General features: G+C 46.3%; 3 protein-coding genes across 3 annotated transcripts; all 3 read right to left on the reverse strand.

The window, feature by feature from the left end:
* Nucleotides 1-7,423: 7,423 nt before the first annotated feature.
* LOC308512246 (T-cell leukemia/lymphoma protein 1A-like) lies at nt 7,424-7,761 on the reverse strand (the record flags this gene model as incomplete). The annotated part of the gene is made up of 2 exons (XM_081082044.1): nt 7,424-7,522; nt 7,627-7,761. The coding sequence occupies 2 exons, from the start codon at nt 7,759-7,761 to the stop codon at nt 7,424-7,426; spliced, it is 234 nt and encodes a 77-aa protein (XP_080938170.1).
* Nucleotides 7,762-10,666: 2,905 nt separating this feature from the next.
* On the reverse strand, nt 10,667-11,005 carry LOC308512247 (T-cell leukemia/lymphoma protein 1A-like; the record flags this gene model as incomplete). The annotated part of the gene is made up of 1 exon (XM_081082045.1): nt 10,667-11,005. The coding sequence occupies one exon, from the start codon at nt 11,003-11,005 to the stop codon at nt 10,667-10,669; it is 339 nt and encodes a 112-aa protein (XP_080938171.1).
* A 3,716-nt stretch (nt 11,006-14,721) lies between these two features.
* On the reverse strand, nt 14,722-15,060 carry LOC308512248 (protein p13 MTCP-1-like; the record flags this gene model as incomplete). The annotated part of the gene is made up of 1 exon (XM_081082046.1): nt 14,722-15,060. One exon carries the CDS (start codon nt 15,058-15,060, stop codon nt 14,722-14,724), a length of 339 nt encoding a protein of 112 aa, XP_080938172.1.
* Nucleotides 15,061-16,593: the final 1,533 nt, after the last annotated feature.

Raw genomic sequence — 16,593 nt, forward strand, 5'->3', positions numbered from 1 at the left:
CAGAGCAAAGAGGTTAGGGGATGAGGCTTGAGAAGGGCACTACATGCCTACAGGCACATTCCAATATGATGAGGATCTTGCAAGTGGTCAGGTGACAGTCCAGTGTGCATCATCCTAGACATTGTCCTCCTGGTTCTAAGGTCGAAGTTCAGCAAATATATCGGAACTGGGAAGGTCAGAGTTCATACCTTATAATATTTGTTCCTAGGATTCTTATACAAACAGGTTGTTTATCTACAAGCTTTATTATTAGTCAGAGTCTGCATTTACAGGAACAATGTGGAAAGAATGTCGAAGTGAGTTGTAATTCCCATGAATTACATGAATTCATGTAATTACTGTGACATGAATACTGAGATGCTTTGTTCTTCTTCAAGGCATTTCCACCCTTTGAAAAAGTCCAATAGGCCCTTGCTGGTTTGGCTCAGTGGATAGAGTGTCAACCTGCGAAATTAAGGGCCCCGGGTTTGATTCCCAGTCAAGGGCACATGCCCAGGTGTGGGCTTGATCCCCTGTGAGGGACTTGCATGTGGAAGCCGATCCATGATTCTCTCATCATGGATCTTTCTAACGTTCTGCCTCTCCCTTTCTCTCTGAAATCAATAAAAAAGTGTTTGAAAAAAAACAGTGACGCTCTATCCACTGAGCCAAACCCCCTAGGGTGCTATGTCGTCTTTAAATGACTACTCACCTGGTATGTTAACCAAAAAATAATTAACTATTTTAAAACAATGTGCATTTAATCTGAATGCAACACGGGGTTATAATTTTTTTAAATATTTTTAGTGACTCAGAGAGGAAGGAGAAGCTAGAGGGAGAGACAGATCCACGATGAGAAAGAATCACGGATAGGCCGCCTCCCACATGCCCCCTACTGGCGATCAAGCCCAAAACCTGGGCATGTGGCCTTGATCAGGAATCGAACCATGACCTCCTGGTCGATAGGTGGATGCTCAACCACTGAGCCAGCCGGGCCGGGCCGGAAGTGCAATATTTTCAATATGAGCAACACATCTTAGAAACACTTCCCTCACGCTCGCCAGTCCTCAGCCTTACAGGTCTCAATTTGCATTTTCACACACTTTTTTGCAAGAGGAGAATGTAATCAGTACTCAGTGATCTCCTTAATACGACCATGGATGCCCTGAAATTGATTTGTGGGGTTCCCCTTGGGCCCTCCGCCGGCCGCCTCTGTCTGGTTCGATGGTAGATGAATTTTATGATCGTTGGGCTTTGTTGGGGGCTGTTTAGTGCTAAACACAATTAAATACCCAAATGCACACAGAGCTAGACGCTAAAGCTACACACAGAGCTTTCTCATGCCTTCAGGAGAGGAGCCCTGGCATTGACCGTAATCCCCCAAACACTTCTTCTTTTTTTGCAGAGGTAGTATTGGTTGATGAACCTCAGGAGATCAAACAAAGAACACTGGTCATTGAAATGAAAACTATTTCCAGTGATGTCGTTGAGCCTTGTCTACCCGGCATGGGCTAATATTTTCAAGCTTAAAGTCTTTTTCTTTCTCTTACTCTGTTTCATATATTTTTACTAGAGGTCAGTGCACGAATTCGTGCCCCAGTGTGGTGTCTCAGCCTGGCCTGTGAGGATTGGCCGAAATGAACTTTCTGACATCCCCAGAGAGGTCCCAGATAACGAGAGGGCACAGGCCAGGCCAAGGAACCCAACCGGTGCATGGTCGGGGCTGGGGTGAGATGTGGGAGTTTGGACAGCTGGGGCGGGATCATAGGAGGGCTTCAGGGCATGCCTACCCTGCTCACTCAGTCCCGGTCAGCCAGACTCTAGCAGCAAGCTGACCTACAAGTGAATGTTTTCTCCCTGGTGGTCAATGCATGTCACAGTGAGCAGTTGAGCAACCTTAGTATATCATTTACATATTATGCTTTGATTGTTTGAACAGATGACCGGTAGACTGGACACTTCGCATATTAGGCTTTTATTATATGGGATTGATTTCATACAGGAAGGAAGCGAGAAACATCAATAATGAGAGAGAATCATACATCGAGTGCCTCCTGCACACCCCCTCCTGGGGATTGAGCCCACAACCAGAGCATGTGCCCATCACCAGAATCTAACCTGGGACCTTACAGAGTCCACTGTCCAACCCTCTATCCACTGAGCTAAAAAACCTAGGGCTCATTGGTTCATTCTGGTCTGTGCCCTGCCTAGGAATTGAACCGTGACCTCCGGGTTCATAGGTCGTCCCTCAACCACTGATAAACATCAGCTTTGCTCATAATGCTTTTATTGATTTGAGAGAATCGGAGAGAGACAAGAGGTCAGCGAGACAAAGAGACAGGGAGAGATAGAAAGGAGAAGAAGAAGAAGAAAAGAAGAAGAAGAAGAAGAAGAAAAACAAGAAGAACAAGGAGAGAGAGAGAGAGAGAGAGAGAGAGAGAGAGAGAGAGAGAGAGAGAGACATCAATGTGCCCTCGCACCTAGGGGGTGGCAGATAGAACAACAGAGCTTAGTAAAAAGGTGAACAGAACTATACACTTCCCACCGGCAGGCCAGTAGGACTGGGGCTCTGGTTGACAAGAGCCAGGGACCCCATCATGTGTCCTACGAGTTGTCCATCAGCTCAAGGATCATTTCCTCCATGTCATCCTCCTTGACGTGGTGCACGATGCGCCAGAACTGGCCCATGGAGTCCACGTACTGGCTGCCAACGTGGAGTGTCCACATCGAAGGCATGGTGCTTGAGGTCCTAGGGCTGGTAGTGAGTGCGGTATACCCACTGGGGATGTCGTCCTGCCACAACCGTACTTGCAGGTCACCTCCTGTGTCCATGATGAGATGTAGCCATGTGCGGTGGTTCTCATCTTCATATACTGAGTGCCCACGGATCCTCAGGCAGATGGGGTGTGAGGTGAGGTGCACCTTCGACGGGAGCTCGGCCATGACCCCTCCGTGGTCCAAGGGGCAACAGCCACAGCTTCTCAGAGCCTCTCCCTACTTCGGTCCTGGCATCGAAAGACAGGGGATTGGGTCTCCAAAGGCATTATACCTCGGCTATTATCTTTTTGGTTTTTAGTGTTGTGTTTGTGGTTGCCTTTTTTTTTATTTTGAAAATTTATAAATCTCAACTTTTCTTTCTCTTTAGTTTTAGATCTCTCTTCTCGAACAACCTGTACAAAATGTACTTAATGTAAAATATGACTCTATGAAGGTAACATGGTCCAATAGAATTTGTAAAACATTTTTTAAATGAGAGTTGACATAGAACATTAGGTTCATTTCAGGGGTACACCCCCATGATTAGACATTATATAATGGACTAAGAAATCATGCAATTAATCTCATACCCATCTGACACGATACACAATTATTATAATACTACTAGAGGCTCACTCAGGCAACCCTGCAGTGTCTCCCAGTCGAGGACCCCTTGAGGGATCTCCAACTGACACCTTAGGCCAGCTTTAGTGCTGCCGTGGAGGCTGCCACCTGCTCTTGTGCTCGGCAGCTGTAAGTCTGGCTTTGGCTGAGCGGTGCTACCCCCTGTGGGAGTGCACTGACCACCAGTGGACAGCTCCTGCATGAGCATCTGCCCCAGGTGGTCTCTGTGTGTCATAGCGACCAGTTGTTCTGCCATTTGGTCTTTTTGCATATTAGCCTTTTTTAAATGTAGGATTACATTGACTCAAGGCTATACTTTACAGTGCCATGACTATTTTTCCATTTTTTTCATATAGTTTTTCTGATTTCAGAGAGGAAGGCAGAGGGAGAGAAAGAGAAAGATCAATGATGACAGAGAATCAAGGATTGGTTTCCTACTGCATGCTGCCTACTGGGGATCAAGACTGTAACCCCGGCATGTGCCATGAATGGGTATCAAATCGACATCTCCTGGTTCCTAGGTTTAAGATAAACAACTGAGCCATGCCAGTCAGGCTCTTTTCTCTTCTTTTCTATTCTTTCTTTACTTTTCTTTTATTCTTAATTAAAACTTTGTAGTTGGTTCAACTTTTCTTTTTGTCCTGACACCACCACCTTCTTTCTGATCATCTCAGAGAGAACTCACAAAACATAGAACAACCCACCACATGCAAAATAATATGCTTTACCTCTAACTGCTGGCAGAGTAACAAAACTGACGTCAGTGTCCAGTTGGGTTCTGGCTTCTCAAGAGCTTGTGAGAGAGGCAAGACCAAAATATTCAGTGACAGGATAGCTGACAAGGAAAACACAAAGCAATGAGACAGGTGAAAGAGCAAGTAGGATTCCTGAGATCTCATAACATCACTTATAGAATGATCTCTCCCTTCCCCAAACCTCAGCCATGCTCTTCGCAAGAGCTCTATGGTTTTGCTGCTAAACACACTTCAGTCCACAAAGTCCAAATTGCTCCCTCAGATCAGACTCCATTCCCAATCCTTCCTCCTCCCATCCATCTTTTTCTTAACTGTTCTTCTTGCTCTGAAGGTAAAACACCGTTCTTCTCTCCTTTCCAATGTGACTGGTCTCTGCTTCCCCTGTCACCTGCAGAAGAAAGAACATGACCATGATAGACATATTCCCAGAGGTCCATGTACCAGGAATGTGTCCAGAAAAAACAAGGTTCCCCTGACTCACACCCCAGAAACCAGTCCCATGAGACAGGTGTTGGTGAGGAAGGAAAGAGGTTTATTCAGGTGCTGGCAACCTGAGCAGATGGAGGAAGCTCATCCCAAAATCCGACTTCACATTTCAGTGCAGGCAGAGGCTTTTATAAGGACGGAGAGGCCAAACAGAGCAAAGAGGTCAGGGTGCGGGGCTTGAGAAGTACTTTACGTGCCCACAGGCACAATCCAATCTGATAAGGACCTTGCAAGTGGTCAGGTGATGGTCCAGTGTGCGTCATCCTAGACTTTGTCCTCCTGGTTCTAAGGTCGAAGTTCAGCAAATCTCCCAGAACTTGGAAGGACAGAGTTCCTATCTTCAAAATAAGTTCCTGGGATTCAATACAACCAGCCTGTTTATCTACAAGCTTCATTATTAGTCAGAGTCTGCATTTACAGAAACAATGTGGAAAGAATGGGGAGGTGAGATGTAATTCCCACTGTGACATGAATGCTGAGATGAGTCAAGGCATTTCCACCCTTTGAAAAAGTCAAATCGTTGCTGGCCGGTGTGGCTCAGTAGATAGTGTGTTGGCCTGCGAACTGAAGGGTCCCGTGTTCAATTCCCGGTTAAGGGCACATGCCCAGGATGTGGGCTTGATTCCCAGTGAGGGACTTGCAGGAGGCTGCCAATCCATGACTCTCTCATCATGGATGTTTCTAACTCTCTCCCTCTCCCTTCCTCTCTGAAATCAATACAAATATATTTGAAAAAAAAGGCGGGACGCTGTATCCACTGAGGCAAACCAGCTTGGGTGCTAGGTCATCTTTAAATAACTACCCATCTGGTATATTAAACCAAAAGAATAATAAACTATTTTAATACATTGTGCATGTCATCTAAATGCAACGATTGCTAATACTTTTAAAATAATTTTATTGACTCAGAGAGGAAGGGAAAGAGAGAGGGAGAGAGAGAAACATACATTATGAGAGAGAATCACGGATCGGCCGCCTCCCCCAAGCCCCCTACTGGCGATCGAGCCTGCAACCCGGGCGTGTACCCTTGACCAGGAATCGAACCATGACCTCCTGGTTGATAGGTCGATGATCAACCTCTGAGCCACACTCAGCCACTGAACCACGCTGGCTGGGCCCTATTTGCAATATTTGAATATGTGAAACACACCTGAGAAACCCATCCCTCATCCTCCCCAATCCTCAGCCTTAAAGGTCTCAATTTGCATTTGCAAACACTTTCCTGCAAGAGGAGAATTTAATCAGCAGTCAGTGATCTCTTTAATGCAACCATGGATGCCCTGAAATTGTTATCTGAGGATCCCTCCAGCTCCCTCTCCAGCCACCTCTCTCTGGTGCGATGCTAGATGAATTTTATGAGCGCTGGCCTTTCTTTAGGGTTCTTTTTTGCTAAACATAATTAAAAACCCAAATGCACACATAGCAAGATGCTAAAGCCACACATAGAGCAGGTTCGAGCATTCAGGAGAAGAGTCCTTGCATCCCTCATAATTCCTCAAAGGAATGAGATGATCAGCATAAAACCCCTGTAATCCCCAAACATTATTTTTTTGGAGAGGGTAGTATCGGTTGACAATCCTCAGGAGATCAAACAATGAGAACGCTGGTCATTGAAATGAAAACTATTTCCAGTGATGTATTCGAGCCTTGTCTACTGGGGCTGGGCTAATATTTTCAAGCTTAAGGTCTTTTTCTTTTTCTTTCTTTGTTTAATATATTTTTACTAGAGGCCTGGTACACGAATTCATGCACCAGTGTGGTGCCTTGGCCTGGCCTGCAGGGATCGGTTGAAACTGGCTCTCTGACATCCCCCAAGAGGTCCCAGATTACTAGAAGGGACAGGCCAGGCCAAGGAACTCCAACGGTGCCCCATTCGGTCTGGAGAAGGACACGGGAGGTTTGCCAGCTTTGAAGGGACCATGGGAGGACTCCAAGGCGTGTCCAGCACATCTCACTCAGTCCTGATCAGCCAGAACCCAGCAGCAAGCTGACCTACCAGTCCTAATGTCTTGTCCTGGGTGGTCAATACATAACATAGTGAGCAGTTGAGCAACCTTGGTACATTATTTGCATATTAAGCTTTGATTGATTGAACAGATCACCGGTCAACTGGACACTTAGCAAATTAGGCTTTTATTATATAGGATTGATTTCATACAGGAAGGGAGAGAGAAACATCAATGATGAGAATCATACATCTGTTGCCTCCTGCACGCCCCCTAGTGGGGATCGAGCCCACAACCAGAGCGTGTGCCCTTGACTTTCAGAGTCCACAGTCCAACCCTCTATCCATTGAGCCAAAGAAGTTGGGCTTATTGGTTAATTCTTGTTAGTGCCCTGACCAGGCATCGAACCATGACTCCGGGTTCTTTGGTCATCCCTAAACCACTTAGAAACACCAGTTTGGCTGAAAATGCTTTTATTGATTTGATAGAGAGGGAGAGAGACAGAGAGAGACAAAGAGACTTGGAATGAGAGAGAGAGAGTGAGAAAGAGAGAAAGAGAAGAAGAAGAAGAAGAAGAAGAAGAAGAAGAAGAAGAAGAAGAAGAACAACAACAACAACAACAACAACAACAACAACAACAGGAAGAACAAGAACAGGAAGAACAAGAACAAGAAAAAACAGAGAGAGAGAGGAGAGAGAGAGAGAGAGAGAGAGAGAGAGAGAGAGAGAGAGAGGTCAATGTGCTCATGCACCCAGGGGGTGGCAATTAGAACAACAGAGCATATTAAAAAGCTTATCAGATCTATACACGTCCCACCAGCGGGCCAGCAGGACTGGGGCTCAGGTTGACAAGAGACAGGGACCCTATCACGTGTCCTACGAGTCTTCCCTCAACTCAAGGATCATTTCCTCCATGCCATTCTCCTTGATGTGGTGCACGATGCGCCAGAACCGACACAGGCAGTCCAGGTACGGCTGTCAGGGTGGAGCTTCCACAGCAAAGGCATGGGGCTCGAGGTCAGCGAGCTGGTGGTGAGTGTGATATGCCCACTGGGGATGTCTTCCTGGCTCAATCGTACTTGCAGGACACCTCCTGTGTCCATGACGAGATGCAGCCATGTGTGCTGGTTCTCGTCCTCATACAGCAAGGGCACGTGGATCCTCAGGCAGATGGGGTGCGAGGTGAGCTGCACCTTCGATGGGAGCTCGGCCATGACCCCTCCGTGGTCCAAGGAGCAACAGCCACAGCTTCTCAGACCCTCTCGCTACTTCGGTCCTGGTATCGAAAGACAGGGGATGGGGTCTCCAAATGCATTTTACCTCGGCTTTTATCTTTATGCTTTTTATGGTTGTGTTTGTGGTTGCCTTTGGTTTATTTTGCAAATTTATAAATCTCAACTTTTCTTTCTTTTAAGTTTTAGAGCTCTGTAAAGAGAGGCCAAGAGAGCAAAGAGTTCAGGGGGCAGGGCTTCAATCTGATAAGGATGTTGCAAGTTGTCAGGTGACTGTGCAGTGTGCGTCATCCAAGACTTTGTCCTCCTGGCTCTAAGGTTGAAGGTCAGCAAATCTCAAAGAACTGGGAAGGTCAGAGTTCATACCTTGTAAAATTAGTTCCTAGGATTCTTATACAAACATGCTGTTTACCTACAAGCTTCATCATTAGTCAGGGTCTGCATTTACAGGAACAATGTGGAAAGAATGGTGAGGTGAGTTGTCATTCCCACTGTGACATGAATGCTGAGATGCTTCGTTCTTCTTCAAGGCATTTCCACCCTTTAAAAGTCAAATTGGGCCTAGGCAGGTTGGCTCAGTGGATAGAGTGTCTGCCTGCGAACTGAAGGGTCCCGGGTTCAATTCCCGGTCAAGGGCACATGCCTAGGATGTGGGCTCCATCCCTAGTGAGGGACTTGCAGGAGGCAGCTGATCTATGATTCTCTCATCATGGATGTTTCTAACTCTCTCCCTCTCCATTCCTCTCTGAAGAAAAAAATAAAATAAAAAACAACTCCCAGCTCAATGACCTGGACTGAGGCAAACAATTCCAAATTAGGAAGGAAAGATGAATGGGTCCCTAAGGAAATGTCAGTCATGTGCCTGTTTGCATTTAGGAGAAGAAAGTAAAATAATAAAATAAAATAAGGTATAAAAAAAAATCAATTCAAATGTCACACTCATACTGACCTCGAAGGGGTCAAGCCCAAAGAGGTCACAAGACAGAGTGTCTGCTGTGCGACACATGACAGATCTGGAGGTGTTGGCTCTTTTATAAAATTGTATATATTTTTTTTATTGATTTTAGAGAGGAAGGGAGAGGGACATAGAAACATCAGTGATGATGAGAGAGAATCATGGACCGGCTGCTTCCAGCACGCCTCACACTGGGGATCAAGCCCACAACCAGGGTGTGTGCCCTTGACTGGAATCGAACCCGGGAACCTAAAGTCCGCAGGCCGAGGCTCTATCCACTGAGCCAAACAATCAGGGCCACTAGGTTTGTCTTTAAATGACTACACACTTGGTATGTTAAACCAAAATAGAATAAACTATTTCTAAATAATGTGCATACCATCTGAATGCAACAATTGCTAATATTTTTTTAAATGTTTTTATTCACTCAGAGAGGAAGGGAAAGCAAGAGGGAGAGAAACATCCATGATGGGAGCGAATCACGGCTTTAGCATCAAGCTCTGTGTGCATTTGAGTTTTTAATTGTGTTTAGCACTAAACAGCCCCAAACAAAGTCCAGCGATCATAAAATTCATATACCATCGCAGCAGAGAGAGAGGGCTGGGAGGGAGAGCCGGAGGGAGACCCAGAAATCAATTTCAGGACCTCCGTGGTTGAATTAAAGAGAATCACGGATCGGCCGCCTCCCACACGGCCCCTACTGGAAATCAAGCCCAAAACCTAGGCCTCTAGTAAAATTATATTAAAAAGAGAGAGACAAAGAAAAAGACCTTAAGCCTGAAAATATAAGCCCTGCCCCAGTAGACAAGGCTCAAAGACATTACTGGAAATAGTTTTCATTTCAATGACCAGCATTCTCATTCATTGATCTCCTGAGGTTCGTCAACCAATACTACCCTCTCCAAAAAAAAGAATTAATTTTTGGGGGAATTCGTGCACCAGCCTGGTGCCTAGGCCGGACTGCAGGGATCGTCAAAAACTGGCTCTGACATCTCCCGAGGGGTCCCAGATTACGAGAGGGCACAGGACAGGCCAAGGCACCCCACCGGTGCCCCATTAGGTCTGGGAGGGACACGGGAGGTAGGCCAGCTGGAGAGGGACCATGGGAGGGCTTCAGGGTGTGTCCAGCATGTCTCACTCAGTCCTAATCAGCCAGACACCAGCAGCAAGCTGACCTACCATTCTGAATTTCTTGACCCAGGTGGTCAATGCATGTCATAGTGAGCAGTTGAGCAAACTTAGTATTTCATTTGAATATTATGCTTTGCTTGGTTGAACAGATGACCGGTCGAGTGGATTGTTAGCATATTAGGCTTTTATTACATAGGGTTGATTTCATACAGGAAGAGAGCGAGAAACATCAATGATGAGAGAGAATCATACATCGGGTGCCTCCTGCACACCTCCTACTGGGGATCGAGCCCACAACCAGAGCGTGTGACATTGGCCAGAATCGAACTTGGGACCTTCCAGAGTCCACAGTCCAACGCTCTATCCACTGAGCCAAACAAGCTAGGGATCATTGGTTAATTCTTGTCTGTGCCCGGACCAGGAATTGAACAGTGACCTCCGGGTTCATAAGTAGTTCCTCAACCACTGAGAAACACCAGCTTGGCTGAAAATGCTTTTATTGATTTGAGAGAGAGGGAGAGAGACAGAGAGAGACAGGGAGGAGAGAGAGAGAGAGAGAGAGAGAGAGAGAGAGAGAGAGAGAGAGAGAGAAGAAGAATTACAAGAACAAGAACAAGAAGAAGAAGAACAAGAAGAAAGAAAGAGAGTGAGAGAGAGAGATCAAGGTGCCCTCGCACCCAGGGGGTGGCATATAGAACAACAGAGCTTATTAAGAAGGTGAACAGAACTATACGAGTCCCACAGGCAGGCCAGCAGGACTGGGGCTCAGGTTGACAAGAGCCAGGGACCCCATCACGTGTCCTAAGAGTCTTCCATCAACTCAAGGACCATTTCCTCCATGCCATTCTCCTTGATGTGGTGAACTATGCGCCAGAACCGGCGCAGGCAGTCCAGGTAATGGCTGCCAGGTTGGCGCGTCCACACCAAAGGCATGGTGCTCAAGGACAGCGGGTTGGTGGTGAGTTCGATATGTCCACTGGGGATGTCTTCCTGGCGCAATCGTACTTGCAGGACACCTCTTGTCTCCATGACGAGATGCAGCCACGTGCGCTGGTTCTCATCCTGGTACACTGAGGGCCTACAGATCTTCAGGCAAATGGGGTGAGAGGTGAGGTGCACCTTCGATGGGGGCTCGGCCATGACCCCTCTGTGGTGCAAGGAGCAACAGCAACAGCTTCTCAGAGCCTCTTGCTACTTCGGTCCTGTTATCGAAACAGGGGATCGGGTCTTCAAACGCATTTTACCTCAGCTTTTGTCTTTATGGTTTTTACCGTTGTGTTTGTGGTTGCGTTTGGTTTATTTTGCAAACTTATAAATCTCAACTGTTCTTTCTTTTGAGCTTTAGAAATCTCTCCTAGAACAAACTGTACAAAACGTACTTAAAGTAAAATTTGACTCTGTGAAGGTAACACGGTCCTATAGAATATTTAAAACATTTTTATATGGGTTGACATACAACCTTAGGTTAATTTCAGGCTTACACCCCAATGATTACACATTATATAATGGACTAAGAAATCATGCAATTAATCTCAGACCCATCTGACAACATACAAAGTTATAATATTACTAGAGGCTCAGTGCACAAAATTCATGTACTTGGGGGGGGGGGCCCTCAGTCAGGTCAGTGGCAACTCGCAGTCTGGGACCCCTTGAGGGCTGTCCAACTGACAGCTTAGGACCGCTTTAGTGCTGCTGTGGAGGCTCCCACCAACCCCTGTGCTCGGCAACTGTGAGCCTTGCTTTTGGCTGAGCGGTGCTCCCCCTGTGGGAGTGCACTGACCACCAGTGGAGCGCTGCAGCCATGAGCTTCTGCACCCAGTGGTCAGTGTGTATCATAACGACCAGTCATTCTGCCGATTTTCAATTTGCTTATTAGCCTTTTATTATATAGGATTGCATTGACTCAACGCTCTACTTTACTGTGCCATGACTATTCTTTTATTTTTTTCATATAGTTTTACGGATTTCAGAGAGGAAAGGAGAGGGAGAGAGAGAGAATAAAAGATCAATGATGACAGAGAATCACGGATTGGTTGCCTCCTGCACACCTCCTACTGGGGATCAAGACTGTAACCCGGGCATGGGCCCTGACAGGCAATCGAACTGTGATCTCCTGGTTCCTCGGTTGAAGCTAAACAACTAATCCATGCTGACCAGGCTCTTAGTTTTTTTTTCTTTTTTTCTTTTGTTAATTAAAACTTTGTTGTTGGTTATACTTTTCTGTTTATCCTGACACCACCACCTTCTTTCTGATCATCTCAGAAGGAACTGAAAAACCATAGAACAACCCACCCCATGCAAATAATATGCAAATAATATGCTTTACCTTTAACAGCTGGCCGAAAATCAAAGCTAATGTCTGCGTCCAGGTGGGCTTCTGAACAGAGGTCTTGCTTCTCAGGTGCTAGTGAGAGAGGCAAACCAAAATATTCAGCAACAGGCAGACACCTGGGATAGCTGATCAGGCAAACAGGAAGCAAAGAGGCAGGAGAAACAGCAAGTCGGATTTCTAAGGTCTCATAACATCACTTATTGAATGATCTCTCCCTTCCCCAAACCTCAGCCATGCTCTTAGCAAGAGCAGTATGGTTCCGCTGATAAACTCACTTCAGTCCACAAAGCCTAAATTCCGTTCTCAGATCAGACTCCTTCCCCCAATAAATCCTCCTCCTCCTCCCATCCACCTTTTTCTTACCTGTTCTTCTTTCTCTGAAGGAAAAGCACCGTTCTTCGCTCCTTTCCTCTGTGACCGATCTCTGCTTCCCCGTGTCACCTGCAGAAGAAAGAACATGACAATGATACATATATTCCGTGGAGTCCATGTACCAGGAATGTGTCCAGAAAAACAAGGTACCACTGACTCACACCCCAGAAACCAGTCCCTGGACACAGGTGGTGGTGAGGAAGGAAAGAGGTTTCTTCAGGTGCCGGGAACCTGGGAAGATGGGGGAATCTCGTCCCAAAACCCATCTGCACATCTCAGTGCAGGCAGAGGCTTTTATAAGGAGGGAGAGGCCAAACAGAGCAAAGAGGTCAGGGGGCGGGGCTTGAGAAGTTCTCTGTGTGCCGACAGGCACATTCCAATCTGATAAGGATCTTACAAGTGGTCAGGTGACGGTCCAGTGTGACTCATCCTAGACTTTGTCCTCCTGGTTCTAAGGTTGAAGGTCATCAAATCACCCAGAACTGGGAAGGTCAGAGTTCATACCTTATAATTTGTTCCTAGGATTCTTATGCAAACAGATTGTTTACCTACAAGCATCATTATTAGTCAGAGTCTGTATTTACAGGAACAATGTGGAAAGAATGGGGAGGTGAGTTGTAATTCCCACTGTGACATGAATGCTAGAATGCTGAGATGCTTCAAGGCGTTTCCACCCTTTGAAAAAGTCAAATTGGCCCTGGCCAGTTAGGCTCAGTGATAGAGTGTCGGCATGCGAACTGAAGTGTCCCAGGTTCGATTCCTGTTCAAGGGCCCATGCCCAGGTTGTGGGCTTGATCCTCAGTGAGGGATGTGCAGGAGGCAGTCGATCCATGATTCTCTCATCATGGATGTTTCTAACTCTCTCCCTCTCCATTCTTCTCTGAAAAATAAAAATTAAAAACAACTCCCAGCTCAATGACCTGGACTGAGGAAAACTCTTCCCCAATTAGGAAGGAAAGATGAATGGAGGTATTCGGGAATGTCAGACATCTGCCTGTTGGCATTTAGGAGAAGCAAAATTAAAAGTAAAAGAAAAAATGGGTGAAAAAAAAACATTGTTCAAATGTCACCCTCATACTGCCCTCAAAGGAATCGCTCCCAAAGGGGTCATGAGACAGAGTGTCTGCAGTGCGACACATGACAGATCTAGAGGGGTGGGCTCTTTCATAAAAAATATATATATATTTTCTATTGATTTTAAAGAGGAAGGGAGAGAGAGTTAGAAATATCAGTGATGATAAGAGAGAATCCAGGCCTGGCACCACACCGGTGTCCCATTAAGGCTGGGGAGGGACTCGAGAGGTTGGCCAGCTGGGGAGGGATCATGGGAGGGCTCCAGGTGAGTCCAGCATGTCTCACTCAGTCTGGATCAGCCATACCCCAGCAGCAATCTGACCTACCAGTCTGAAAGTCTTGTCCCTGGTGGTCAATGCATGTCATAGCGAGCAGTTGAGCAATCTAAGTATATCATTGCATATTATGCTTTGATTGGTTGAACAGATGACAGGTCGACTGGACACTTAGCATATGAGGCTTTTATTATATAGGATTGATTTCATGCAGGAAGGGAGGGAGAAACATCAATGATGAGAGAGAATCATATATCGGGTGCCTCCTGCACGCCCCTACTGGGAATCGAGCCCACAACCAGAGCATGTGCCCTTGACCAGAATCGAACCTGGGATATCCAGAGTCTACAGTACATCTCTCTATCCACTGAGCCAAACAAGCTAGGGCTCATTGGTTAATTCTTGCCTGTGCCCTGACCAGGAATCAAACCATGACCTCTGGGTACATAGGTCATCCCTCAACCACTGAGAAACACCAGCTTGGCTCAAAATGCTTTTATTGATTTTTGAGAGAGGGAGAGAGACAGAGAGTGACAGAGAGACAAAGAGACAGAGAGAGAGAGAAAGGAGAAGACGAAGAAGATCAGGAAGAAAAAGAACAAGAAGATAGAGAGAAAAAGAGAGAGAGGGAAAGGAGAGAGAGAGAGAGAGAGAGAGATATTAATGTGCCCTCCCACCCAGTAGGTGGCAGAACGAACAGCAGAGCTTAGTAAAAACGTGAACAGAACTATACATTCCCACCGGCAGGCCAGCAGGACTGGGACTCAGGTTGAAAAGAGCCAGGGACCCCATCACAGGTCCTACAAGTCGTCCATCAGCTCAAGGATCATTTCCTCCATGCCATTCTCCTTGACGTGGTGCACGATGCGCCACAACCGGCCCATGGAGTCCAGGTACTTGGTGCCAAGGTAGAGCGCCCACCACGAAGGCATGGTGCTCGAGGTCTGTGGGCTGGTGGTGAATGCGTTATGCTCACTGGGGTAGTTGATCTGGCACAACTGTACTTGCAGGTCACCTCCTGACTCCATGACAAGATGCAGCCATGTGCGGTGGTTGTCATCCTCATACAGCGAGGGCCCACAGATATCCAGGTAGATGGGGTGCAAGGTGAGGTGCACCTTTTCCGGGAACTCGGCCATGACCCCTCCGTGGTCTAAGATTCAACAGCCACAGCTTCTCAGAGCCTCTCGCTACTTTATTCCTGGTATCGAAAGACAGGGCATGGGGTCTCCAAACGCATTTTACATTGGCTTTTATCTTTATGGTTTTTATGGTTATGTTTGTGCTTGCGTTTGGTTTATTATGCAAATTTATAAATCTCAACTTTTCTTTCTTTTAAAATTTAGATATCTCTCCTAGTGAAAAATACATAAAACGTACTTGAAGTAAAATATGACTCTGTGAAAGTAACATGGTCCCATGGAATTTTAAAACATTTTTTAAATGACAGTTGACATACAAACTTAGGTTCATTTCAGGGGTACACCCCAATGATTAGACATTATGTAATGGACTAAGAAATCTGCAATTAATCTCATATCCATCTGACACCATACACAGTCATATTACTAGAGGATCAGTGCACAAAATTTATGGACTCAGGGGGGTTCCCTAGGCAATCCTGCAGCCTCTACCAGTCCAGGAACCCTTGAGTGATGTCCAACTGACGGCTTAGGCCCGCTTTAGTGCTGCCTTGGAGGCTCCCACCACCCCTTGTGCTCGGAAGTTGTGAGCCTGCTTTTGGCTGAGCAGTACTCACCCTGCGGGAGTGCACCAACCACCAGTGGATAGCTCCTGACATGAGCATCAGCTCCCGGTGGTCAGTGTGTGTCATAGTTACCACTTGTTCTGCCATTTGGTCGATTTGCATATTGGCCTTTCATTATATAGGATTGCATGGACTCAATGCTCATCTTTACTGTGCCATGATTATTCTTTCTTTTATTTCATATAGTTCTACTGATTTCAGAGAGGAGAGGGAGAGAAAGAGAAAAAAAGATCAATGATGACAGAGAATCATCGATTGGTTTCCTCCTGCACACCTCCTACTGGGGATCAAGACTGTAACCCGGGCATGTGGCATGACTTGGAATCGAATCGACATATCCTGGTTCCTAGGTTTGAGCTAAACAGCTGAGCCATGCCAGCCCGGCTCTTTTCATTTCTTTCTTTTCTTCTTTGTACATTTTTTCTTTTTTTTTTAATTGCTTAAAGTATTACAAAGGGTATTACATATGTGTCCATTTTATCACCCCGCCCTAGACAGTCCCCCAGCCTCCCCTATGCCCCAGTGTCTTATATCCATTGGTTATGCTTATATGCATGCATACAAGTCCTTTAGTTGATCTCTTACCCCCCTACCTCCTGCCCCCCAACCCTCCCCGGCCTTCCCGCTGCAGTTTGACAATCTGTTTGAGGCAGAATTAAAACTTTGTTGTTTGATCATCTTTTCTTTTTGTCCTGAACACCACCTTCTTTCTGATCATCTCACAGGGAAGTCACAAACCATAGAACAACCCACCCCATGCAAATAATATTCTTTACCTTGAACAGCTGGCAGAGGAACAAAGCTAACGTCTGTGTCCAGGTGGGCTTCTTAACAGAGGTCTTGCTTCTCAGGTGCTGGTGAGAGAGGCAAGACCAAAACATTCAGGGAGAGACAGACACCTGGG

Source organism: Myotis nattereri (genome assembly GCF_964212035.1).
Source record: "Myotis nattereri genome assembly, chromosome: Y".
Lineage (NCBI taxonomy): Eukaryota > Metazoa > Chordata > Mammalia > Chiroptera > Vespertilionidae > Myotis > Myotis nattereri.